This window comes from Scyliorhinus torazame, chromosome 6 (assembly GCF_047496885.1).
Source record: "Scyliorhinus torazame isolate Kashiwa2021f chromosome 6, sScyTor2.1, whole genome shotgun sequence".
NCBI classification, from domain to species: domain Eukaryota; kingdom Metazoa; phylum Chordata; class Chondrichthyes; order Carcharhiniformes; family Scyliorhinidae; genus Scyliorhinus; species Scyliorhinus torazame.
The window spans coordinates 102,580,101-102,607,813 of record NC_092712.1 but is presented as its reverse complement, the minus strand read 5'-3'; the positions used below and the strand labels follow the sequence as shown (position 1 = coordinate 102,607,813).

At 46.7% G+C, this 27,713-nt stretch overlaps 1 protein-coding gene across 1 annotated transcript in view; it reads right to left on the bottom strand.

The window, feature by feature from the left end:
• The window catches only part of cubn (cubilin (intrinsic factor-cobalamin receptor)), a 604,171-nt gene that overhangs the window by 501,062 nt on the left and 75,396 nt on the right, over positions 1–27,713 (bottom strand). Inside the window, exons 13-16 of the mRNA XM_072510233.1 lie at positions 13,374–13,555; positions 11,078–11,240; positions 9,573–9,763; positions 3,385–3,541 (exon numbers count right to left, since the gene is read on the bottom strand). Of these exons, the coding sequence (XP_072366334.1) occupies positions 3,385–3,541; positions 9,573–9,763; positions 11,078–11,240; positions 13,374–13,555 (693 nt within the window). The remainder of the gene's footprint in view (positions 1–3,384; positions 3,542–9,572; positions 9,764–11,077; positions 11,241–13,373; positions 13,556–27,713) is intronic.

Below are 27,713 nucleotides of genomic sequence, written 5' to 3'. Positions count from 1 at the left end.
ACCCCTCTGCTCAAGGGAAAAGTTCCTTCCTATCTGCCCTATCTATGACACTTGTTGTACACCTCACTCAGGTCCCCACTCAGCCTCCTCTGCTTTAAGGAAAAAACCCCAGCTGAAACGCTCCAGCCCAGGCAACATCCTGGTGAATTTCCTCGGCACGCTTTCTAATGCAATTACATCCTTTCTATAGTGTGGCGACCAGAAACGCACACGATACTCTAGCTGTGGCCTAACGAGTGTACTACACAGCTCCATCATAACCTCCCTGCTCTTACATTCTAAACCATTCTAATATAAAATATAAAATACTGGACAATCTCAGCACGTCTGACAGCATCTGTGGAGAGAGAAGGGAGCTAACCTGTCGAGACAGGATGACTCTTTATCAAAGCTAGAGAGAACTGGAAATAGGATTGGGTTTGTACTGTTGTAGCACGTGGAGCAGTGGGACTGGATAGGGGGCCAGTAATAGCTGGAGATTGACAAAGATGTCATGGACAGAAAGACAAAGGGAATGTAAATGGTGGTGATCAAGGCTAAGCAGGGTTCTTATTGTGGCACCCTTCACAGAATCATCCTCTGCCAGTTTTGCCAACTACATCATGATGCCACCACCAAACACATCGTCCTCTCATTCCCCCTTTCAGCATTCCATAGGGACCATTGCCTCCGGGATACCCTGGTCCACACCTCCATCATCCCCAACATCTTCCCCTCTTCCCAGGGCACATTCCCATGCAATCGCAGATGGTATAACACCTGCCCCTTTACCTCCTCCCTGCTCATCATCCAAGGGTCTAAACACTTTTTTCAGATGATGCAGTGATTCACATGCACCTCCTTCAATCTTGTCTATTGCATTCACTGGCCCCATTGCAGTCTACTCTACATTGGAGAGACTAAATGCAGACTGGGTGACCTCATTGCAGAACACCCCCGGTCTGTCCGCAAGCAGGACACTAACCTTCCTGTCGCTTGCATTTCAACTCACCGTCCTGCTCTCACGTCTACATGTACGTCCTTGGCCTGCTGCAATGTTCCAGTGAAGCCCAGCACAAACTGGAGGAACAGCCCCTCATCTTCCAATTAGGTGACTGTGAACTTTCTCCTCCACCTTCACCACATTTTTATTTCTATCAATTTATTTCCATTTCTTCCATCGATCCATTTTTTCTTCACCATTGCTCCTCCTATCCCACCTCATACCATTTGTTCCCTGTCTCAACTTGTCCTTTGACACACTGCTTACCTTTTTCTACTATTAATACATTCTTATCTGTTAATGTGCCACTATCATCACAATTTTTAGCGTTGATCACCACCATTCCCTTTGTCTTTCTGTCCATGACATCTTTGTCAATCTCCACCTATCGCTGGCCCCCTATCCAGCCCCACTACTCCACGACCCCCCACATCAGTATAAATATGGTCCTACTTCCAGTTCTCTCCAGCTTTGACAAAGAGTCATCCAAACGCGAATCGTTAGCTCATTTCACTGTCCACAGATGCTGTCAGACCTGCGGAGATTGTCTGGTACTTTCTGTTTTCGTTTCAGATCCAACATCCACAGTAATTTGCTTTTATCTTGTATTCTATGCCTCGGTTAATAAAGGCACGTATCCCATATGCCTTCTTAACCACCTTAGGTCCCTGTCCTGCTGCCTTCAGGAATCTTTAGACATGCACCCCAAGGTCCCTCTGATCCTCCGTACTTCCCAGCATCCTACTGTTCATTGTGTATTCCCTTGCCTTGTTAGCCCTCCCAAGATGCATCATCTCACACTTTTCAGGGTTGAATTCCATTTGCCACTGTTCTTCCCATCTGATCAGCCAGTCTATGTCGTCTATAATCCTGTTTACCACACCACTAATTTTTGTCTCATCTCCGAACTTCCTGATCATATCTCCTATTTTCAGGTCTAGGTCATTAACTTACACAAGTGGCAAAGGACCCAACACCTGTGGTACACCACTGGACGCAGGCTTCCAGTAACCAAAACAACATTCGACCATCACTCTCTGCTACCTGTGGAGTTGTGAATGGTGCTGAACATTGTGCAATCATCAGCAAATATCCCCACTCTGACCTTATGATTGAAGGAAGGTCATTGTTGAAGCAGCTGAAGATGATTGGCTCTAGGACACGATGCTAAGGAACTCCTTATGGAACTTTGATGATTGACCTCCAACAACAGCAACCATCTTCCTTTGTGCCAGATATGACTCCAACCAGCAGAGAGATTTTCCATGACTAATGCCCATTGACTCTAGTTTTGCTAGGGCTCCTTAATGTCATTCTCAATCCAATGCAGCCTTGATGTCAAGGGCAGTCAATCTCACCACACTTCTGGAATTCAGCTCTTTTGCGCATGTTTGAACCAGGGCTGTAATGAGGTCAGGAGCTGAGTGTCTCTGGCAGAACCCAAGCTGATCATCAGTTATTGCTAAGCAAGTACCACTTGAATGCACTGTTGAGTGTTCCCTTCCACCTGCTTACTGGTCATCGAGAGTAGACTAATGGATGGGGATGGGCGGGGGGGGGGATTGTCCTGCTTTTTGTGTACAGGAGATTTCTGTACAATTTTCCACATTGCCAGGTAGATGCCAGTGTTGTAGCTGTACTGGAACAGCTTGGCTTAGGGTGCAGCAAGTACTGGAGCCTAAGTCTTGACTACTATTGCTGAAATATTGTCAGGGCCTTTGCAGTATTCAGTTCCTTCAGCCATTTCTTAATATCACGTGGAGTGAATAGAATTGACTGAAGACTGGCATCTATGCCGACCTCCTGAGGAGGCCTTCGCAACGGAGTGGTGAATATTTGAATCATATTCTTGTGTTTGTGTTGAGATCTTTGCAACCTTAATGTCTCGTGTAATATAGTTCATTTTTCTTGTTTAATAAATGTTTTATTTTTTGTGTTAAAGTTCATCAGCAGACCTCTGTGAATGTGTTCGGTAACTGACCTCCACAGTTTCTAAAAAAAAATGCAAGTTAAGATCTGACAAGCCAGGTTTCAATCTGGGATCTGACTTGTCCAGTATTACAATTAGTTGGGATCATAGCAGGGCGGACTATAGCGACTCAGGAAGACTGTTCACCACCACCCTCTCGAGAGGGTAATTAGGGATGGCTTTACCAGCAGCATTCATATTCCATGAATGAATAAATAAACTGGAATGCTTATATGGATGGGAATGCGACAGCGTGTTCAGGAGCTTACCCTGTGGGAAAATATTAGTACCCATCTGTGCTCTATGATTTCATGCCACAGCAAATCAAAACTTGACCATGGCCATGGTACTTGTCAGGCCTACTTGGCACACATTACTGTTGTGTTCGATCATTGTCCAGATTTTATAAATAAAAGTAAAAGAGAATCCTTACCAACTTCATATACAGCAAGGAAACCTCCTTTTACAACAGAAGCATCTGCTTTAAACTTAAGCCACAATGTGTTTCTAGTGGTGGTAATGGGAGCTGGGACGGTCGCACCGCAGAATTTGCCGATTAGAGGCTCCGTCTCTGCTTCACCATCATGGACCTAAAATGCGAATAAAATTTAGAGAAAGATCAAACTAAATGTTCTCCAGTGGTTTATGACTGTGCTCATTATTGAAATCATTATGAATGAAGCAGATAAATAACCAATGTTGAAGCAGACACTTAAGCAATATTGTCGTTTATAAAGCTATTTTAGATTCCACTTAGCACTATCGTAACCCCTACCTTAGGTACGTTTTCAGTAGGTTCAAGCCCTGACCTTCAGTCCATAATCTAGACTGACATCCAAGTGCAGTTATGAGGTAGTATTCAATGAATTGAGGTGCCATCTTAGAATCCATAGAATCCCAACAGTGCAGAAGGAGGCCATTCAGCCCACTGAGTCTGCACCGACACTCTGAAAGAGCACCCTGCTGAGGACAACTCCCCTGCACTATCCTCGTAACCCCACCTGTAGCCATTTAAAATGGCTAACACCCGATTAGAATGGCCAAACCCCGATTTAAAATGATGACCGGAAGAGGCTGATGGGAAAATCAGCCAACAGGACTCAAACAGACAGCTGCAGGTAAAACACCGTATTCGCCTCTGGGGAGGCCAGACAGAATCGATACCTGCAGCCATCAACACAACAACACACCAGCCATCTGCATACTAATTAGCAATCCCCGGGAACAATATGCTACAAAATAGACACACAAAGCCAACCCAGACTTTTCGGCGCCAGCAGGAGCTTACACAAGGAGAGGTGAATGACCACCTCGAAACCGCCCATCGATCAAGGAATCGCTCCAGCATTGGAGAATATCGAACCAAGTGATTGGGATAAAGTCCAATCACTTGGAACCAGGTACAAGGTCCGCCCCGAGAGGCGGGAAGCCCCTGGGGACTATAAGAATAGGGGCCAAGTTCAAATCGACCCTTCTTCTCCTCTCCGCACCCTTCGAGACCATTCTGCTGACCCTCTACAACAGCCGCAAGAAAGAGTAAGTCTTACTCCAACACTCGCTACGAGATAGGCACTCCTGACTATCGACCTGTACCAGCTTTGAATCCCGCAGGCTCAGAACCCATACAAAAGGCTATTTGTTTCCCTGACCTGGTGGGCCATTTCCAAAGTTAAATATTGGCCTGTTAATTGTAGGAAGTAGCTTAGAAGTAGAATTTATGTATAAGTATTGATTACTGTATATAATAAATGTGCGTTGATTTAACTCTTACTAAGCGGTGTGTTGGATTATTGATCAGTACTCGGACTTGAACCATGTGATGGTATCAGAAAGATACCTGGCAACTCAATAGCAAAGGTGATAGAACAAGAGCAATTAAACTAAGGCTAAAACGAGCAACACACCTAACCTGCACATCCCAGGACACTAAAGGACAATTTACAGGGCCATTCCACGTAACCTACCCATCTTTGGAATGTGGGAGGAAACTGAGCACCCGGAGGAAACTCACGCAGAGGCGGGGAGAGCATGCAAACCCCACACAGTCACCCAGGGCGGGAATTGAACCTGGGTCCCTGGAGCTATGAGGCAGCGGTGCTAACCATTGTGCCATCGTGCTTCCCCTTCTGGAACAAAAAGTTAAATGAAGTGGAGATGGAAATCTTCAGCATACACCCAAATCTAAGTGTTGGAATGCATCAACACAGTAAGCTTGCTGGGTCAGAGGGAGGTACCTAAAGCTAACAATGCATTGGCACTGCCTGTCTGCCAAAGAGGCAGCAAATCGTAGAAGTGCGACTGGTCGTATCTGGGTAAGATCTTTGCCATCTGCCCCACAAAGAAGACTGCCTTGCTCCTCCACCCCTAACACTACAGCCATTTTGTAAGGGAGTCACATTTGAATAAACCCTTTAACATGATTAGATCTTTCTTCTGAGATTGCGGTTTGAATCCTACTATTCAGCAGCCTGTTAAACCTGATCTATCAGATGTAACTGATGTAACACTGGGCCATTTTGAGAGCTGGGAGCACAGGAACTCTTGAGCACTGGGAGTCCCCACTCCTTTTTATACCAAATGATGTTTTTCTTATTTATTCATTCTCAGAATGTGGGCATCACTGAATAGGCATTTCTTACCTGTTTGGACACTATGTGGGGCAGCTGGAAGGATGTGCGTGATTTACCATGTGCATTTTCAGTTTCGTATGCTTTTTTAAACTACTGATATGCCCTTACCCTCACCCAATCCGAAAGGGAAAACGTTGTCGTGTGTACAATTAAACAATCTCTTTGGTCTTTCAGAGTGAGGAGATATCTTGGAGGAAGAGGTCGGTCACTGCAATAACTGTCCGAGCAACTCTACAACAACAACTGCTACCACACGGTCACCAATTCTCTGGTATCTTAGCTGCTCGAGCAACAGTATCCACACACCCAGTTGTGAGGGATTACGCTAACAGTGAAAAGGATTATTAGCAGATGCATCACTGCAGTTGTCATAATGAAGACCTTGTAGTGGAAGAGAAGAAGACTTGTTTCTTCACAGAGAGGGAAGAATTTCTCTAGGTCAAGGAGTCCAGGATCTCTTCAAAAGGGCAAATGATCAGAAGCATCAAGGTCAATGTGGTTGGATGGCAGTGGAGGCACTTTCTACACTTATGGTTGGGATATGAATAAGTGAGAGGATTTCCACATCTGCAACATATTGATGAAATATTCTCATGACCTGCAGAACCCACCCCGAGCACTGTGACAGCCCAGCAAATTGTTACAACATCAAGATCCTAAATAGAACTTTCAGGTAGACATGTGGATTCAGGAGTAACAGCTGCTAATGTTTCAATAGATGCTTTTATCCAATGCCTCGAAAATCTCATTGAAATATTAAGTAACAATAATCTCAACCATTAACACCCCTGAGCCTGTATAGTTTAGCTCAGTTGGCTGGATAGCCACCATCCATTCTTTAGTTATGAGGATGCCATCAGTTTAAAGCGGGAAAGGTCCTGTCCACCTCATCAGTAGGTGGAGAAACACACCAGGACCCCTGATCTCAGAGGAGACAGTAGCAGCTGAGATGTGTCATTCAGCTTCTCTGGGCCCTTAGATCAGCCCGTTCAGTGGCAGGTCGCATTCAGCTCTCTGTCAGGCAGGAGTCAGACATTGTTCAGAGCACTAGAGGAACATTGCTCTGTTCTCTCTGCAAGTCATCTTTATTCTCCTGCAGCATCAGGCCAACCCCTTTACCGCACTGCCCTTTAATGATGCGACCATCACGATGACCTCCCACAGGCACCACAATAGTGAGAAGAATCAAGACCCTATGGTGGGAGAGGTCTTGATGTCCTGGTCAGTTCAAACAAAGAGGCTATGCGGCCGTCCCTAACCTTGCCCCCATATGGGCCCTGGTCACCGCCTGAGATTCTTCCTCTTCCCCGCTGACCTCCTCCTCATCCGAAGAGATGCAATGCTCCTTCATGTCCTCCTCATACAGCTGCTCGCCCCTCTGCAGTGCCAGATTATGCAGAGCACAGCAGACCACGATGTTGCGGGAAACCCTCTGGGAGTTGCATTTGAGGGCACTGCCCAACCGATCCATGCACCGGAACCGCATCTCCAGCAGTCAAATCGCCTGCTGCACCAGCGCACGAGTTGACACATGAACTTCATTGTAGCGAGTCCCAGGAGATGTTTGGGGCCTCTGCTCTGGCGTCATCGGCCACCTCCTGAGTGGGCACATGTTGTCCCTGAGGAGTCATCCCTCCAGCTGCTATTCTCCTTCAAAAACAGCTGAGATCTGTGAGTATCCCAAGGTGGAGGTGTCATGGTTGCTCATTAGGAAATGGGCACAAACCTGGATAATATGCATGGCGTGGTCATGAATGATCTGAACATTTGAGGGATTGGTGTCCCTTGCGGTTCATAAACACTGCCCATGTCTCCATGGGAACACAGAGCTACGTGAGTGTGGTCGATGACACCCTGCACCGGAGACAGGCCAGCAATGGTGCTAGCTTCCTGGGTCGCAAGGTCCCAGTCAAAGTTGAAGTACCGGTGTACCCTCACAAATTGTGCCTTTGTTACCTCCCTTGAGCAACAGACTGGGAGATGCCACTTGTCACCCATGAAGCCCTGAATAAAGCCATTGGCACAGAGGTTCAGTGCGGCACTGACTTTCAGCGCCACAGGTGGTGGCCAGCCCATGTCCATGTGGTGCCAACCCTTGCATCACCTGGCACAGTGGTCCCATCCCCCGTGGTTTACGCAGCCTTCTCTGGCACTGAACTTCTGACATCTGGAGGTGGGAAGCTCTCCAGCGCTAGACCAATAGTTGTACTGTCTCCTCCAAGCTTACTCCATCTGTGGCCCTGCACCAGATTGATCAGGGGCCCATCCTGTGCAGGGTGCTGGTATGGTCGCATTCAGCTGCACGTCGCTGCTGCTCCACATCTATCAACAGAAATGCCAGCTCCATTGTTCTCTCAAGCAACAAACTGAAAGGAAGAGAACAGAAAAGTGAGCGATGAAGAGTCCTGATAACGTCCTGGCCCACAGCCACCTATGCATATCCCCTTATGCAAGCACCTTTAGACTGAGCCTCACTCCCTCCCCTCTCACACAATATCCCCACAATGGTCCCTCTCAACTCCACCTGACATACGTTTCAATCCTCAAAAGCCTCAGCAGGCCATCCATCCACCAAAGGTGAAGGCTCAGGCAGTTGAGTGCATTCAATGAACCTGCATTCCAATCTCACGGGGGAACAAGACACTGCCATCCCTCATGTTCTGAACTGGGCGATTGATGAGCACTGTAACCCTCCTGCCTTGCAGTAAGAGTGTAAGCCTTGGAGTTCAATGCTTGGGGCCTCAGCTCCCAAAGGCTTAAGTAGTGGGTGCCAATTAGTGGCACACTCATACATTGCAATATTGACTAAATTGGCACAATTGACTTGTCACGGAAGTGTCAGTGAGCTAATTGGGCAACTGACTTCTTCCTCTGGCAGGTAAGGCAAACCTGATTCATGTTAGACTGCAATTTGCAGTGACCTTCATCCTTAGTGCACCACCATTCTCCCAGCCCTCATGGGCTACAGATTAAACAAGCCTCCCAACTTGAACTGCCAGCCACCCATACTTTATTCCCTGAAAGCCTGGCTTCCATAACCAGTGGCTTTGTGCTTCCACACTGCTCATACCCTGAGAATGCACTTTGCAGCCTGAGGGTGGGGGTTCATTGTGATTGTACTCATCCTTGTCCCTGTGTGAGAGTCCTCTGCCCTCATGTTGCTGTTAAACACACCATCTCAAAATCCCCTACTCTGCCCATGCCAAGGGCTCACACTGTCGCCCCCTGCGCATAACCCTGTGATCTCACCCATCCCTTCTCACTTTCAGCTGCCACTCCATTCCATCAGTGGAGTATCATCTCAATCCCAGTGAGGGGGACAAAGGTTTGCCAACTGCACAGCCATGAAGGGTCAGTCAGGCTTGTGAGTGACCCCAGCCCCTGAAATGCTGGGTTGCACCTATCTGGTTTCCCCGCGTCCTCTCTGGTTCCCCCCTCCAATTGACACCCTGGAGGGTAACAGCGACCTGAATGCTCACCTCCGATATCCCCTTCAGAGATGGGTCGCCAGGTTCTCGTTTTTGTACAGCTGTTGCAAATCACGCCGGCGTGACGTCCTGTCGACGTGCATTGAATATTCAGTGCAAGGGATGTCCCAGTGAGAGGACCCGCTAATAAAATGCTAATATATTTAAGTGAGGTTCCAGAACTTCCTGGGCCGGAACATCGTTACGACACTGGTAAGGTTCGTGGAGAATCTGAAATCACAATCTCGTTCCCGATTCTCACGGGATTTAGCGCTGATGGCTGACGCAGACTCATAATTCCACCCTTAGTTTGCAAAAGGGAAAGTTCCATCCAGCGCGTCTCACAGGACCTTCTGTATCCCCAGTGCCAAATGACAGTCTAGCCACCGTCTAACCTGGTAATCCTTATATTGCAAAGTCACGGCAACTGCAATCAGTTTACTATTAAAATGATCAATTCCTACAGCACTTGTGATTGCAGGTTCCTGAAAAAATACTTGCAAAATGGAGAAGGGATAATTCACCTCTATGTAAGTTGAGGAACAGCTGTTGTGGGACTCCAACTCCATGTGTGTGAACTGAAGGCGAATGCGCTCCCCCATGGGCTGCCGGATAATGTAGACACATTGCCTGTTGCTGAGATATGGATTAGGCCAGTTGGGAGAGGTGAGAATGCCTTTACTATCTTGGTATGTTCCTCCGCAGCCAGGGTCAGCTATTTGTTAAGAAGATAGAACACACAACTGTTAGTTCAACCATTTGTTCCAAAGAATTTTGACTCCGCACCAGAGACATTTGTTGCAGCATTTGTTATTTTAATTCTCCGCTGAAATGACTGGTGAGAAAATAATGCCATTGAAATTCCAGGATTCCTGCCCACCTCAGCACAAGACCAGGGACCTCTGTCCCAAATATTGGGATAGGATCATTTGTATATCTTGGCAGGGCACATCAGCAGTGCCTATCTTAGCTCATCACCCTCCACCTTTCCAAACTTGGAACAATGCCTTGTCACTCACTGCCCCTCAAGTACCCTTGAGGCTTTCATTGACCAAATAAAAAACAAAGTCTGATAGGTCTTCAAGCTCTTACAGGAGCTGCTCTTCCACTTGAGACGATGATACAGGAAATGCATGTCCCACCTGGGCTGCCTGACTCAGTGTGAATATATTTCTAGCATTTTCTTTATGTCTTTGATACATAAATGATATTCGCTGAGAAGGAAAATGTCAGTTTATATCAAGTTGCTGTGTCCAAAAAGAGTTGGCTTTGTTATGTTAAATAGTAGGGAGAATAAATCATGGCGCAATTAAAACCATTATGTCAACCATGCCGGTTTAGTCGTAATATTTCTATAATAGCTGTTTCCTCCTCAGCAAAGATCCTGCAAAGTATTTTGAACAGATCTTCTTCGAAAATGTCAATCTAATCTTAAAACTATATTTCTACATCCTCGACCTGTTCTACACAATATTCACTCTCTCATCTATACTGGTCCTTTGAAACTTCAATCTTGTTCCCAATTAGATATTTTTTCAGTTCATGAGAAGACATGAAATGATTTAATTGGGAATTTTTTTTTCCCTAAATTTAGAGTACCCAATTATTTTTTTTTCCCAAATAAGAGGCAAGATAGCTTGGCCAATCCACCTATCCTGCACATCTTTAGGTTGTGGGGGTGTAACCCACGCAGGCACAGAGAGTATGTGCAAACTCCATTAATTGGGAAACTGAACCCACTGGGGGAGGGCGGGGGGGACCTTTCTAATCTCATTTTTTTCCTGAGCTTTGTTGATTGATATTTGCGTCCTCAAATTCAGTATTCACAGAAGAAATTAAATGAACTGCTTACATCTGAGTTGCCTGAATGACTGCACACGTTCTTCCTATAATTTGCTATCTAGATCAATTACATGTCCATCTCTGTCAGCTGTAACAAAATATTTAGTACGAGTGCAAGAGAGTATACAATTTTTAAACAGGTGCCATCGGTCGAATATGATCTGAAGCATAACATGCAAACGCTTACATGGCAAAGTAATGTATGTGATCTGAAACCCTCGGCCACTGACATTTTTATCACTGTGGAAATAAATCCTTGCAGAAGGGCCAGACGTCTGTAGTGGGGGAGGATCTTTTGTGCTGCAGTACTTCTGAAGGATGGGATCTTTATCCAGAAGACCATCTCTAATCTAGAGATAACAATAATCAGTAAATATTGACAACTGCAGAGTTAATATATGCTTAACACAGGAAGAGCTCTTGTTCAGACAGAGAAGGATATCACACCATGCACACTATAGGGCAAATCAGACACAGGGGTGAAAGACTCCTTCTGTGCTGTAAGTTCCAATGATAAAGAGGAATATTGCTTACATCTAACATGCGCAAAAACACACAAGAATCGAACCACTAATGTGGTTCCACCGCAGAGGTACCAGAGTACTTAGGCTATAAATAAAGACTGTGACAAACGTTAAATATTTTTGTCTAAGATTTGGATAATAATGGATTCCCAAATGCTATTACACTACATAGTAGGTTATAAATCAACGTCAATCATTGGAATCATATTTAGCGCAATTTGATACATTGATTCAATGAGCTGCTTGGACTCTGGGTGGTTTGTTGTAAGGAGAAGCCAAGCTATTCAATTCAAATACAGACGTGTTCTATGAATTGTTCAAATATTTGTTTTTCCGAATAGTTTTCTTTTTATCTCCTAACCAGCCATGAAGTATGTGACAGATCCAGTTAAAAGATTCAAACAGCCTTACTTGGACTCATTGGCCTAGAAATTAGGTTGGTGCTGGCAGATTGGCAGGACAGAAACACCCAATGTTAAGCCATGGATTTTATTTATTTCACTGAAAATAGGGAGCAATTGAGCAATGTTGGGTGTTCCCAGGCAGCTCGCGGGCAAATTGGATTTTGCCTACTGTGTCACTGACAATGGCCATCAGAAACAGTCTGAATAAAAGCAGTAGGACATGGTTAGGGGAGAGTGACAGGGAGTCAGCAGAGCTCTTTGGTATAGAAATGGAAAGACCACTTCTGCTTCTGCCAGTTCTGGTTTCAGGAAAGTATTTCACCTTTATGATGACTTGCAGCAGTGCCCTTGAGGACTGCAGTTAGCCCTCATTTAAGCAATGTTTCCTGCTTGGGAAAATAGTTTTGCAAAGGCAGCCTTAAATGCCTTTGGCTGGCTTCGTACACATGGGTGATAGCCCTGGGTGCAAATACACAAATTTGCTGATGAAACACCTCTAATCCTCCTTCCAAACCTACAAATATAGACGAGTAGGCAGAGGAGTATGCATACAGGTAGAACACAATGAAATATTAGGTGGAAACAGGCATAAATAACAGTTTTAAGATGTTCCTTTTATTTTCTATTGTGTCAGGAAAAAACAATATAGCAGCAAGGTAGCTGAACAACAAAAACATTTTAAACTAGATGAGGTTATACACAAAACTGAGTGAATCATAAAAACATCGACACAACATAATGTATTTTTCAATATCTTAAAGAATCCTGTGCACAATAACTGTGCAGGCTCTCTGTATAAGAAGCACTTCTGGAGCATTTAGTGCATGAAATACTTACTGGCTTCAGGATCGGCCTAGTGCCCACTTATATGGGGCATTGGTTGCTGGTGCAGAGCAGCATATTGGACCTACCTATACAGATAACTAACCAGAGAAGTTCACATGTCTTTACACACTATATACAGAGGGTGCAGCAGCAAACCACACTCAGGGCAGGATCTTGTTGAGGGATTCGGGGTCATGGCTGCCAGCTGGAGCCTTCTTGTCCAGAAATTGTGGTGAAGGCAAAAAGACAGCAGGGTTCAGATGTGCTACCACCCTGCCTAATCACATGCCCTTCCCACCTCCAACACCAGCGAGAGCAGAAGATTCCACCCACAATATGGGGAGACGTAATGCAGACTCCCTGAAATATATCCCAGAAACATTTGCTCCAAATTGGTTTGCAATTATGAAAAGCAATAATAATTTCATTTATGAATTTTGGAGATCCACGATTCTTGCCTGGAAACTCCCCACGCCTGTGATAAGCATTTTGCCCCTTGTGTACTAACATTTATGCTGGGGTCTGAGATTTTTAAAAATGCGGCCCTGCCCCATCCATCACCCTCTTCTTCTCCATCATTTGCCGAGGAAGGTAGGCTGGAGGCTCTGTACCCACAAGGAAATCCTGAAAACTAGGCCATGCTGATGGGACTCAGCGTACCTGGGTTGTAGCGACGTTTGTGGAACTGTTGAGGAATTTTGGCTCTGTAGGATGTGTTTAGCTTTTTTACCTCTACGTAGTCCAAACTGCAGTTTGGATTGTGTCCGATGTGAAGTTCTCCAAATGCAAATGTAATCACCAAGTTGGGGCTGACAGAAATAGTCCAATAGCAGTCTCTATTGGGTGGATAGTTGCTTGGGTAACCTGGTGAACTAATAACACCATAGGGTTCACTGAGGTGGCAACCACACTCTGAAAAAGAGAAGAGTATAGATGAGGCGGGATATACGGTTTGTTATACAGAAAGTTCAGGTCTGGCAATAAAAAAATCCGCAGTTGTTAGTTTTGTAAAAACAAATCTTTTGCAATAGCATTTCACTGCAACAACAATTTGAAATTATACAATGCTTTTAATATTAAAAATTATACCAAGCATTTGGAGGAAGAGGAAAGGAAAGCAAACCAGAGGTGGTTTGTGGAGAAGTTTTATGATGCAGCGAGTTATGATGACCTGGAGTTCATTACCTGAAAACATGGTGGGTATAGATGCAATGCTAACTTTCAAAAGGCAATTGGATAAATACTTTAATGAGAAAAATTTGTGAGACAGTGGAGAAAAGGCAGGGAGTGAGACTGATTAGGTACATCTTTCAAAGAGATGTACATGTACGATGGGCTGAATGGCTTTCTTCTGTGTATTAACATGGATGATTCTGTGAATATCTCACGTGTCTCCAATTTTACAGCATTCCCTCAGTACTGCACTGTAGTGGGATCATTGGAGAATGCAATGAGCATACATTGCACCAACAAGGACACTTGTGTGGCGCCATTCTGATTCATTCCATGGTCACTATACTTCACAATGTGTTTTCTAAGGACTTTCCAGGCCAAAGGAAAAAAACAGATATAAATTTGCTCCTGATTGTCCGAGACCTTCCCAAAGACAGCAGTTGTGTTTATATCAATGCTAGGTCAAAGGGAGTCCCACTGATATCTTTTACGGGTGTAAATGACAGAATTCCCAGGGCAGCCCTGAAACTCTCCCTGATTTAGTGAGAATGAATGGATGATCCAACCATCAGCCCTCACTGGAATATAGCTGCACCAAAAAAATTGAGTGAAACCCCAGTGGAACCAGTTTCCAGCTCTCGCCACATGTTTCACTCCAGAAAATTCTCAGTTATCCACGTCCCAATTGTATTTTCTGAGGATCATGGATGTTGAGTCATTAGGTATGTTCAAAACTGAAATCGATAGATACCTTTGCGCAAGTGTGATGTGGGGTGAAGTGAAGTGGAGAGAAGGTAGGCCAAGGTTTTATTGAACAGTGGAGTTGTGTTAGGTGAATTGGACATTCTGAATTCTTACTCGGTGTACCCGAACAGGTGCCGGAGTGTGGCGACTCGGGGCTTTTCACAGTAACGTCACTGCAGTGTTAATTTAAGCCTACTTGTGACAATAAAGACAATAAAGATTATTATTATAAAAGTTGGCTTGAGGAACAGTAAGACAGTAAGACCTACTCCTGCTGCTATGTTTTATGTACTTAGAATTGATAAGGTTTCTCAGAACCCTTGTTTTGTTGTATATGATGTGTAGCATCATGTTTAGAAAGTTAGTTGATGGACAGGAAATAAAGAATTAAACCCATGTATGTCCCCCAGCTGTTAGTTTTGGCTCCACTTTTATATAAAATATTTGGACCTGGGTATAGGGAACACAAATGTTGAAATTTACTGATGGCAATAACGGGCGAGGTATGGTAAAGAGTATAGATGGACTAAAGGAACAGACAGACAGGTAGCTGCTACAATTTAATATGGATAAATGTGAAGTAATACGATTTGCTAGAGAACTATGAAGACCCAGGAGGCCCAAGATGTAAGTAAACAGAGGTTTATTCAGGTCAAAGAAAACAGCCCCTATGGCAGCATACACAAAGAAGTCCCAGTCAGGATATTAGAATGCCGGTCCCAGCTCGGGCAGGGTTTTACAGAGCAAAGTAAAGAGCCCGAACTGGGCGGGCCTCTGCCCACTAGCGGGGAGGTTCGTATTCCACAAGTCCCATGGGGAGATCGAATAGTGTATCCCCATGGGCCTCGGCAGAGTTATTACAGGAACAAAGAAAATGCCAAGATCTTCCGGATTCCTGATACTTGGAGACCCGATGTAGCCCCCAAAATACAGTACAAGACCCCTCAGAAATCCCAAGGCTCAGACACTTTGCATAGTTCTGACTTACTTACCTACCCAAATCGTGGATAGAGAAAAGCTTAGTCTAACACTGGTAAACTATGCAATTGACCTCCCCCCAACTCCCCTCGATCCCCCACTTCTGCCCTGACCTCCATCATCCTCCGACCCAACCTAACTAACCCAGCTCTCCACCTGACTCCCCAGTAGTCCCCATGTCCCTCTGACTCCCTCACCAACCCCGACTCACACATTGACTCCCACCTGACTCAACCTCATCCCCCAATCTGAGCTCACACCTTGACTGCCTACCCGACCCGGGACTACGGATTGACGCGACCTGACCCTATAGGCACTATCCAAAGGCCACACTGCGCCCAAAAAGCAGCTTGCTGTGGCGCAGCATGGCCGATGTAAGCCGGGAGACCGCGGCCCCGGGAACTACCCAGCTCGCAACACCTCGCAGGATCGAACACGATCTCACGATAAATTGCGCTGTAAACTCAGCCCATTGTGGGCGGGATCACTTTTTATCAAATCTGCATATTAAAACAAGGCAGCTAGTCTCACTTTAATTTGCAGATTCCCCACAATGGGGACCAGATGGAACGGCACTCGGGGGGGTCTGCCAGGGGATCGGAGGCCCCATGGTGCATGGCCTTTGGACAAGGTGGTACCCTGGCACTGCTGGTGCCACTAAGGCACCCTGACACAGACAGCCTGGCACCCTGGCAGTACCATCTGGGTGCCAGGGAGTCCCAATAAATTTAGCCAATAAAGGGGCGGGTGCCTTGATGGCTGGGCGTGTCCTGAGTGGTCATTGACCTTGGCTGTTTGGGCTCCCCGAGTAAAGGGAGTGGCGCCGGTTAGTCTGCATCTGCTTTTTTTTTTCTTTTTGAATTTTTTTATTTAAAACAGATTTGTAACATTTACAGAGAAAAAAGGCCACATACAAAAGCCTCAACATATTGAAAACGAACAGTGGGAAATAATAAACATATTAGTAAGGCACTTCCCCTATCAGCTCTGTTTGCCCATGCCCCACGTGTTCAACTAAACTAAACTAATGCGGCTCTAACCCCCCCCCCCCCCCCCCCCCCCCCCCAAACCGGGTGCTGCTGCTGTCGGTTTCCTACGCTGTTCCCTGCAAGCGACTTTCTCCCCCGGGGGATCCCTGATCACCCCCCCCCCTTGCCCTCAAGTCTTCTCTGCTCTCCTTCCCGGCTGCCCCCCCCTCCCCCCCCCCCGCCCCCCGAGGCTTGCCCTGCCAGTTCCGCCCTGCGCTTGGCCCTAGCCCGCCCCTTCTCCTACTCTCCCTGGTGCCCCCTGACCTACGCTAGCTACGCTGACCCCTGCCCTTGGCGCCTGACTGTCTCCCGCCCAAATGCTCGGGCCCTCCCCCCACACACTAAGGACCCATTAACCTGATTGTATCTCCCCGTGCCCTTTCAAGTCCCTTAACCAGCCCCGAGCCCATCCCCCATCAGAAGCCCCGCTCTCCCGCCAAAAGATACCAAGCGCAGGGCCCCCCTGCCCCCCTCCCCCCCCTCGTTGCAATCTCCCAAAATCACCCTAAGCAGTGCGCCCTCCAGCCCCCGCTCTCTGTCCAAGCTGAAAACAATCTTAGATAAAACATTACAGTACAGGATACTTTAACAGACCGCCGCCACACAAAAGCTCTGTGAGCCCAGAGTCCTTTAGTTAAAGTCCAGCTTCTTCTTTTAATAAAAGTCCGTTCCTAGTCAAAGCAAGTTAGTTCAAGTCCAGCTTCTTCTCTTTAATAAAGGCCCAAACCTGTTCTGGTGTCTCGAAGTAGCGATGGAGTTCCTCAAATGTAACCCAAAGCTTCGCAGGATACAGCATTCCAAATCTCACCTGCCTTTTGAAGAGGGCTGCCTTTACCTTGATGAATCCTGCACGCCTCTTGGCCAACTCCGTTCCCATGTCCTGGTAGATGCGCACCTCGCAGTTCTCCCATCTGCTGCTCTTCTCCGCCTTGGCCCATCGCAGCACACGATCCCTGTCAGCAGGCCGGTGAAAGCGAACCACCAAGGCCCTCGGTCGGTCGCCCATCCTGGGCTTCCTTGCGGGGGCTCTATGCGCCCCATCCAACTCCAGGGGGCGAGGGAAGGCCTCTGGTCCCATCAGCGCCCCGAGCATGCCCATCACGTATGCGCCCGCATCCGATCCCTCACAGCCCTCGGGGAGGCCCACGATCCTCAGGTTCTGCCTCCTGGCTCTATTCCCCAGTTCTTCAAGCTGCTCCTGCATCCTCTTCTGGCGAGAGTTCAGCTCCTCCACCTCGTGTCCCAGCTCCGTTACCGTGTCCGCCTGGGTGGAGAGCTTCACTTCGACCTCCCTTAGCGCCTTCTCTTGGACCGCCTGCACCACGACCATTTGACCCATCACCGCCCTCATCGGGTCCAACGTGTCCCTCCTCAGTTCGGTGAAGCAGCTCCTAAAAAAATCCATCTGCTGCTCCCTTGGCCAGTGAGCCTCCGCTCCCTGGTCCTTGCCGTCCGCCATGCTTCGCCGCCCGGTCTGGGGTCCACGCTGCTCCTGCTTCGAACTTCGCCGCTCCACTCGACCACATCTGGTCCAACTGTCCATACCCCGGGGGGGGGGAAACCTCTTCCTTTCGTCCCCTCCATCGATTCAGGTCGCCAGGTCCTGAAAAAATCCTGAGAAACAGGTCCGTTTGCCCATCGCGGGCGAGAGCGATCCGACCTGCGACCTGCTTCCTCGAGGGCGCCACCCGTTAGTCTGCATCTGTATCGGTTACCTGAGTACAGTCCTTTTGTTCTGGGGAAATGGGCCATGAGAATGCAAACGAGCGGGGGTTTCGATTGCCTCTAGCTATCTGGGTTGCAAATACACACACTAGCTCTGAGTCTGTCTAAGTCTGACTGAGTCCTGGGTTGACCATAATTCCCATGGTCCTTTGCAGGTGGCCATCTGAAATGGCTACATCCCGTCCTCTTGATCCTGAACGTGAAGCGTGGTGGCTCACACTGTTGATCCCTTATCCATCCCTGGTGTGACGATTACTCTTGGTCAAGGACAGGTTCTACACTACTCTGTCCTATGTTTTGGAGCATTTACCCAAGTTTTATTAGCACATCATACATTCATAATCTCTAAGGGGTCACTATAAAACATTCAACTGTTACACATTTAACTTATTCGCACAAGGGAATATCTAACTATCACTATCTAAGCTACTCTCATGCTGCTAGCAAATATAAAAAGGAACTTATGTACAATACAACATTTTTAAACCAACGGCAGCATCACATTTCTACTTAATTTATCAACGTTACAGAGGTGTACAATCTTTATTTTTATCGGTGGTTACATTGTTTGTTGGTTGGGTGAATTCCGAAGAAGGGGGCTCGGAGTGTATATATCGGGGAGCGGGAGGCTCTTTTTTGCCATTTGTGGAGTCTAAGTGTCTGGATGACACTGCAGATTATCACTATTACCAGAAGGGCCTCTACTGTATATGAAAGGGAATACCATTTAACAATGTTTTCGCACCAAGTAGGGGTATCAGTGTTTATCTCTATGTGTGGTGTGGTGTCCGGGCTAAGGGTATCATGTTGTGTGGTCATGTTTGGGGCTGGTGTGGTGTGGGGTACAGAGGCTTGTAACGTGCGCAGTTGTAGGAGTCCAGCAATGATCACAATGTAGATCATCAGTCCTCTCTTCATCTTGTCTTCTGTTCTTCGTATATTCCTGGGGGTGCAAGCATAATATCTGTTATTATCGTTGGTTAACATCTCGTTTTGTTTTGTCTTTCTCTCCTTAACTTCAATTACCCATTAGAATCATCACCATGTGTGACTCCTCATTTTTTTTTTGAAATAACCCTTTTTGGAGTCATGCGAGAAAAAAAAATTCCTTTTTAAGTGAACATAGAACATAGAACATACAGTGCAGAAGGAGGCCATTCGGCCCATCGAGTCTGCACCGACCCACTTAAGCCCTCACTTTCACCCTATCCCCATAACCCAATACCCCTCCTAACCTTTTTGGACACTAAGGGCAATTTATCATGGAGGAAAATGTAACTGGTCTGATTAGTAAGTTTGCAGACGACACAAAGGTTGGTGGAATTGCGGATAGCGATGAGGACTGTCGGAGGATACAGCAGGATTTAGATTGTCTGGAGACTTGGGCGGAGAGATGGCAGATGGAGTTTAATCCGGACAAATGTGAGGTAATGCATTTTGGAAGGTCTAATGCAGGTAGGGAATATACAGTGAATGGTAGAACCCTCAAGAGTATTGAAAGTCAAAGAGATCTAGGAGTACAGGTCCACAGGTCATTGAAAGGGGCAACACAGGTGGAGAAGGTAGTCAAGAAGGCATATGGCATGCTTGCCTTCATTGGCCGGGGCATTGAGTATAAGAATTGGCAAGTCATGTTGCAGCTGTATAGAACCTTAGTTAGGCCACACTTGGAGTATAGTGTTCAATGCTGGTCGCCACACTACCAGAAGGATGTGGAGGCTTTAGAGAGGGTGCAGAAAAGATTTACCAGAATGTTGCCTGGTATGGAGGGCATTAGTTATGAGGAGCGGTTGAATAAACTTGGTTTGTTCTCACTGGAACGAAGGAGGTTGAGGGGAGACCTGATAGAGGCATACAAAATTATGAGGGGCATAGACAGAGTGGATAGTAAGAGGCTTTTCCCCAGGGTAGAGGGGTCAATTACTAGGGGGCATAGGTTTAAGGTGAGAGGGGCAAGGTTTAGAGTAGATGTACGAGGCAAGTTTTTTACGCAGAGGGTAGTGGGTGCCTGGAACTCGCTACCGGAGGAGGTAGTGGAAGCAGGGACGATAGGGACATTTAAGGGGCATCTTGACAAATATATGAATAGGATGGGAATAGAAGGATACGGACCCAGGAAGTGTAGAAGGTTGTAGTTTAGTCGGGCAGCATGGTCGGCACGGGCTTGGAGGGCCGAAGGGCCTGTTCCTGTGCTGTACATTTCTTTGTTCTTTGTTCTAATCCACCTAACCTGCATGTCTTTGGACTGTGGGAGGAAACCGGAGCAGCCGGAGGAAACCCATGCAGACACGGGGAGAACGTGCAGACTCCGCACAGACAGTGACCCAGCGGGGAATTGAACCTGGGACCCTGGCGCTGTGAAGCCACAGTGCTATCCACTTGTGCTACCAAGCTGCCCTAAGTGCAGAGAATCTTGCAGCTTGTGATCAATGCTTGGAGTGGGCGGACAATTTCTTTGACCAGTCTTTCTGAAATCACAACCATGGGAGGTTGAGGCTTATCTTGACCAGCCAAATTTTAGGGCAGCCGGTTTTATAAAGTTTCTTCGTCCCAGGGTCCAGAGGTAGTTCGCGTATAACAGCATAAATGTTGCAACCAAGTGTGTCAAACATGTAAATAGCAGGTGGGGAAGCGACCAAAGAGTCGCGGAAGGTAAAGAGTTGAGTGTACAGACTGTGGCAAACCCAATAAGAGCAGAGAAGGGAAAGCTAAGACCTGCCAAAGACAGTGAAAAGTGGAAAGAACCATTCCAGAGTACTCGAAGTGACGGGAACATGAGGTGCGTGTAGGCCGCAGTAGGGCAAAAATGGGTGGGATTCCCGGGTAGGGCGGTGATCAGTGCCGTTGCTCCACTACCCGAGCTTAACTGACCAGATGCATTTGGGGTCCTCAGGCAGGGTGGGGATGAGTGCCGTTATTCCCTACCTGGGTGACCTAAAGGAGCAGAAAGAATTTATAACACATGTGAGACCCAACAATTGTTCCTTTAATGGCCATTGGTCAGTAAATGGCGCTGGAAGAGTAACTTTGACTGTATCAAGAAATTGGGTGTCAGGCCGACATTGATTAAAACCATGTAACATGAAGAAAGAAAGAAGGAAAATAAAAAGGCGGGGAGGCTCCATCAGTAAGTAGGACACCCTAATTCTTATGCGGTTCCTTTCTCTCATCATCTGGACACCTCAGAGTTCTGTATCGAAAAGCGTTGTAAAAGTGTTACCGTAACGGGAGTCAGATTCGGAATCATCACCATCTCCCAGTTGCCAGACCCGTGTCTGCCGTTTTTATGCCGTGGCCGCGTAGGCCATTGTGGAATCTGAATCGTCATGTCTTACCAATCTACAAGAGTTGTTGCGGTGCCAAAAAGGGGTTGCTTGTCATGAGGCATAGGGGCGGTGGCAGCAAAGGGCAAATTACTGTTGTCTGGCGGTGGCAGTGGTTCTGGCTGTGGAAGGGGCCAAACATGTCCTGGTCGTGGTTCCAGTGGCTGGAGTGACTGGGGCCAGGGAGGTTGTACCAGTGGTCAGTGATCGTGGTCAATTCAGGAAGGCTGGCACTATCGTCTGAATCATGCTCAAGGTGGAAAGTCGTACTTGTGGGCGAGACAAGATCGGGTCTGTGGGCGCAGACGTGCTGTCATGGCTGAGGGAGGGTTGGACTAGGTTGTCGATGGGCGGGGTGGAATCGTCTGCTATTGCCAGGGAGATGTGGTGGGAGTGGCTACATTGGGTTCCATAGACTTTGAGCTGGTTGATGTGGAACCAACCAGTTTTCCCATTGGGGTACGTTATCTTGTACACAGAGGAGCTTACTTTGTCCGAAATGGGGTAGGGTCCTGCAAATTTAAGGGAGAGGAACGAACTGGGATTGTACAGGGAAACCATCACTTGCTGACCGACTGTATACTCTATGGGATGGGCTGTTTTATCAAAGCAGGCCTTACTCTGCTTTTTACTAGTGCCTACACGGACAGCTGCAGCGAGCGGTGCTGCTTTAATATTTTCCGTGACTTGTTGGACTGCTTTTTCATGGGTGAGGGTGGTGACTGTGGGGCTTGCCAAATTGAGACCTAATAGATATTCAGTTCCTTTCATGGGCCGACCGGTCATGAGAGTGTGGGGGGTGAAACCTGTGGGACTGGATACGGTGTTCCTAATAAACATAAGGTCGAATGGGAGGACTGTGTCCCATGTGGTGTTATGCTGTTGTACCATTTTCCTAATGGTCGCTTTCAAGGTGCGATTCATTTGTTCAACAATGCCGCTGGATTGGGGGTGATATGCTGTGTGAAATTTTTGCTTGATTCCAAAAATCGTTAGGACATTTTGTATGAATCTGCCGGTGAAATGGGAACCTTTGTCTGACTCAATGCTGCGGGGGAGACCCCAGCGTGTAAATATCTGTTGTGTCAAAATCTTACCTGTGGCTTTCGCTGTGTTTGTCCGGGAGGGAAAGGTGTCAATTACAACTAATACATATTTAAATCCAGTTCTGCATGGGGGGAGAGGACCAATGTAGTCGAGTTGTAAATTTGTCCATGGGTGATTAACAGGTCGGGTGTGTCTCAATTGTCCTTTCTTGGAATACCTTTCAGGATTGTTCTGTGCACAGATTAAACAATTCTCAACATAATGCGTGACGTCTGCTTTTAAATCGGGCCAACAACACAAAGGTCTTAAATGGACAATGGTATTGTCTATCCCCTGATGTCCGTGTCCGTCATGAAAGTGGTAAATTATTAGGTTTCGGTCCTGGGTGGGGACCACATAAATTCCATTTTTCAAAACTATACCATCCTGTACTGACAATGAGTCCTTGAATTTGTCGTAGGGGGCTGGGAAGTTACCGTCTAAAACTTGCTTAAGAGTGTCATCTGCCTTTTGGTCCAGGGCTAAATCTTCGATATTGGTCTGTGAAACCTGGACTGCGTGTAACTGTTCACTTTCGAGGGGTTGCCAAAAGTGTCCGTGGCGTGATCCTGACTTGGCTAAGGCGTCTGCCTTTATGTTACCGGGTGGGGAGGAACGATGATGGTTTCTGACTTTGATTATGCCCTATGTGCGGTCTTTTGCTGTCTTAAGGTTACGCTTCAATAATGGGGCTGAGGGTCGGGGTTTACCATCAGCGGATACGAATCCTCGAGATTCCCACAGGGGCAGGAATTCTGTCAAACTATTGCAGACATATAAACTGTCTGAATGTATGTCCGCTGGGGTCGGAAAGGAATCTGGGTGCTGCACTACATATGTTATAGCTACTAATTCGGCTGCTTGTGATCCCAGGTGGCTGGGCAATTTTAAAGATATTTCCTCTAATGCGCGTCCCTGTGCGTCTTCCACATAAATTCCACCACCAGTTATTCTCTTTCCATTCTCAATGGTGGAGGAACCGTCTACATAAATCTTTAAAGCGTTGCCCGTGGTCTGGGGATTCTGTGTTCTGATGCCTGCTCGTGTGTGTCGTGACTTCGGAATAAAGGGTCCTGTGTGGTGTTTGGCTGCAATGATCTGGCACTCATGTGTGGTTCCTGCATATTGAAGGTTGTCCGCTAAAACTGTGTGGGTCTTTGTACGTTTAACTGTGATGTCCCTTCCTTGTAACAACAGTATCCAGCAAGCTGCTCCGAATCTGGCTGACTGAACCGTCCTTTAACCTACCATCTAACAATAGCTGCGGGGTGTGCTCAGTTGAAATCGTTACTGGGTTAAGGCCTGTGATATATGCAAAATACTGCACTGCCCAAAAGACTGCGAGCAAGTGCCTTTCGCAGGCTGAAAATCCTTGCTCTACGGGATCCAAAATTCATGTGGCATAGGCTATGGGTCCTAAGCGGTCATGTCTTTCCTGTAGGAGTACTGCTGATAGGGTTCGGTCGGTGGTTGCTACTTCTATGGCATAGGGAGAGTGTGGGTCTGGAACCTGCCTAAGCTGTGCCTAAGGTGAGTTTTAATTCATCGATGGCGTCCGTGTGCTGAGGAAGCCATTCCCATGGGGCGTTCTTTTTTAGGAGCTGTGAGAGTGGGGTTGCTTTAGTGGCAAAACCATCTATATGGTTCCTACAATATCCAACTAATCCTAAGAATGACTGGAGTGCAGTGACATTGTGGGGCAGGGGCAATTTAACTATTGACTCAATTCGTTTGTGTTCAATCTCTCTCTTCCCGTGGGTGATAATGATGCCTAAATAAAGGATCTTTTCTTTTAGGATCTGGGCTTTTTTCGGGTTAACCTTGCATCCAATAGATTGCAAGAGACCTAGCAATTTTGAAAGAAGCTTAACATGCTCTTCCTTTGTGTCCGTCTGTAGGAGTAAGTCGTCCACATACTGAATAAGGCATTCGGGGCGGGAAAATTTGGAAAGTCTGTTGGCCAATTGTCGGTGAAAAATGGAGGGGGAGTTGTGGAATCCTTGCGGGAGGCATGTCCACGTATACTGCTGCCCTTGAAATGTGAACCCGAACTTGTATTGACAGGCTTTATCCAAGGGAATGGACCAGAAGCCATTGCTAATGTCCAGTACTGTAAAGTACTTTGCTTGTACTCCCTGCTTGAGCATGGTTTCGGGACTCGTGGCAACGGTGGGGGCTGCTAATGGGGTGACCTTGTTGAGCTCTCGGTAGTCAATGGTTAATCTCCATGAACCATCGGGTTTCTTTACGGGCCAAATTGGGGCATTGTTTGTTGAGGCTACGGGCCAAATTACTCCTTGATCTAGTAAGCTATTGATGACTTTTGAGATCTCACCCTCGGCTTGCTGTGGGAAACCGTATTGCTTCTGGGGCTTGGGATCGGGACCTGAAATTGTGACCATGCCTGGGATCTTCCCACAATCGTGTTTGTGTTGGGTGAAGGCTGCTTTATGTTTTCTGAGGACCTCTCTAATTGTCTGGTCTGTACTAATTGTTTGCAAATTAAACCAATAGTCTCCTACTGAGCAAATCCTATGTTCATAGTCCCCTACTGTGAGCATAGCAGGGGCTCTCGCTGTTTTGGCCATTTTCCATACACACTTATTCATGGGGTAAAAGGATGGGTTGTGGGAGCTCATAAAGTCGATTCCTAGAATGTGCTCGGCTGTTTGGGGCAAGTCGACTAAAACAACGGTGTGTCTGGTGTTTATGGTTCCTATCTGAATATCTACGGTGGCTGTAATGTATCCCTGCTGTACATGTCCTATAAATCCACTAAGGGTGATGGTGTCTGTGGAGGGCCATTTGTCGTGCTGAAACATTGTGGAGGAGTCCCAAAGAAACTCTACTGGATGTCCCCGGACTGTGCCTGTGACTACTGGTCTGCCTGATTTGTCCCAGAGTGTGTTGCAGACCCAAGTTGGCTCTATTGTGATTTTCGGTATTCTCCACATATCTATGGGCTGTTTCATTTAGTTCTTGCCAATTGGGGCCATTCTCCTCATCTAAATCTTGTCCAAAGGTATCTCTGAAGCCGTTTCGCACTGACAGCAGTGACTGCAACTTCTCTGTTTGTCGTCTACATTTCGCGTGATCTACTGTGCTCTGTCTTTGTTCTGTAGTGGAACTATGGAGCACTCATAAAGCTGCCTTTAAATCTGCGCATTGTCTTGTTAACTGTGCTATCTGCTGTTCTGTCTCTTCTCGTACCAAAATTGCACGCTGTATATCTTGGTAGGCTTTATCATACTGGGTCTGAAAGCTGCTGAGGTAAACTAAACAAGATTGGTGTGCAAGATTGGTGTGCCCGTTTGACACCAGCCATCTCTTTATCTTTAGCTGCCAACTGTTCCCGGACTTGCTCATTAATCTTTTGACATTCACAATAGTTTCCCTCATTCTTTTCCTCTTTCTCAACTAGCTGTCAGCGGAGCGTCCTCACGACCTCCTCTGTGCCTTGCAACTGTGCCAAACAGGACAGTATTGCCATCAGCCTACGAACGTTCGCTGCATTTATCTTATGTACCTCGGTTAGGTTGGCCCACCAGGTTTGTCCTATGCTTCCTGGACCTGACTCATCATTTGAACAAAATTCAGACCAAAGGGGCTATCCTTTCCCCTTCTAATACTTCCTCAATTCCTCTTCCCATATGGGGCACTGCTCAGCTCTGTTGGTCGCTGCGACCTCGGGTTCCTGCGAGTTCATCAAACGTTCCATCGCTTTTGTGGCCATTGCTACTATTATCTCTGTTTTCCTACCGTTAAGTTCTCTGTTTCCCTACCTCTAAGTTCTCTTTTGCTCTGCTTCTAACTTCTCTTTTCCTGCCGTCAATTTGGGACAGGGGGAATAAGGTGGTGATTCGAACAGCGGGTATGGCCTTGGCTATCTTCCGGTTCACAATACTCCCGATAGTTTTACGCAAAATCTAACGAGTTTACCTTATATCCCTGTTAGTACGCATGCAGGTTAAACACATTTCCGAATCTTGGTGATTTGATCGATACGGGCCTTACACTTGTGGTTTCTTTCAATTTTCCTCAATTGGATTTCTAATGCAAAGTTTTGTGGGTTCTCTCGGAGTGACAAAATCACTTCTAGGCCGAGTTCCCATCTGATGTCACAAATAATGTTGCTCTTTTTAATGAGTGGAATATTAACCCACCAGAGTCACCAATAATGTTGCCAAATTAACTAGATATGGCAGTTATTAATGATAATATTGCTTTTCAGAGTCGGCAGGTGTCAAATGATACCACCACAAGGCTTTACCAGGTATCGATCAAAGACCAAACAACCAGATAGTCAGTTCAAGTTCAATGACAGTTTATTTACACACAAGGATTACTTTGACATGCAACATAAAACACGACAAGTTAAACTACACCTAACATCTACAATAACCTATACTTAACTTCAGGGCAACCGGCTCTTTGTAGATGAACAAAGCCTTTGTTCGGATCTTGCGTGGCTGGGTAGAAGAAGTGGCTTCGTTTCTGCTGGGCTCATCTGTCTGGTAGCAATCGTTGGTCTTGAACTTGTCTTCTGATTGTAATGCTACACTTGGTTTTAGGCGTAGACTGGGGCCAAGAGAGACCGAACACATGGCTGTGTCTCTTTTTATCCCTCTGGGATTTCACACTCTTTGGGGCGGTCCTTAGCTTTGGTTTCAATAATTCGACAGGCTTCGATCATTGCCTTCGATTTTGGCCAATAGTGGGGTGGGTGCCTTGATGGCTGGGCGTATCCTGAGCGGTCATTGACCTTATCTGTTTGGGCTTTCTTAGCAAAGGGAGTGGCGCCGGTTAGTCTGCATCTGTATCGGTTACAAAGAAGAACAAAGAACAAAGAAATGTACGGCACAGGAACAGGCCCTTCGGCCCTCCAAGCCCGTGCCGACCATACTGCCCGACTAAACTACAATCTTCTACACTTCCTGGGTCCGTATCCTTCTATTCCCATCCTATTCATATATTTGTCAAGATGCCCCTTAAATGTCCCTATCGTCCCTGCTT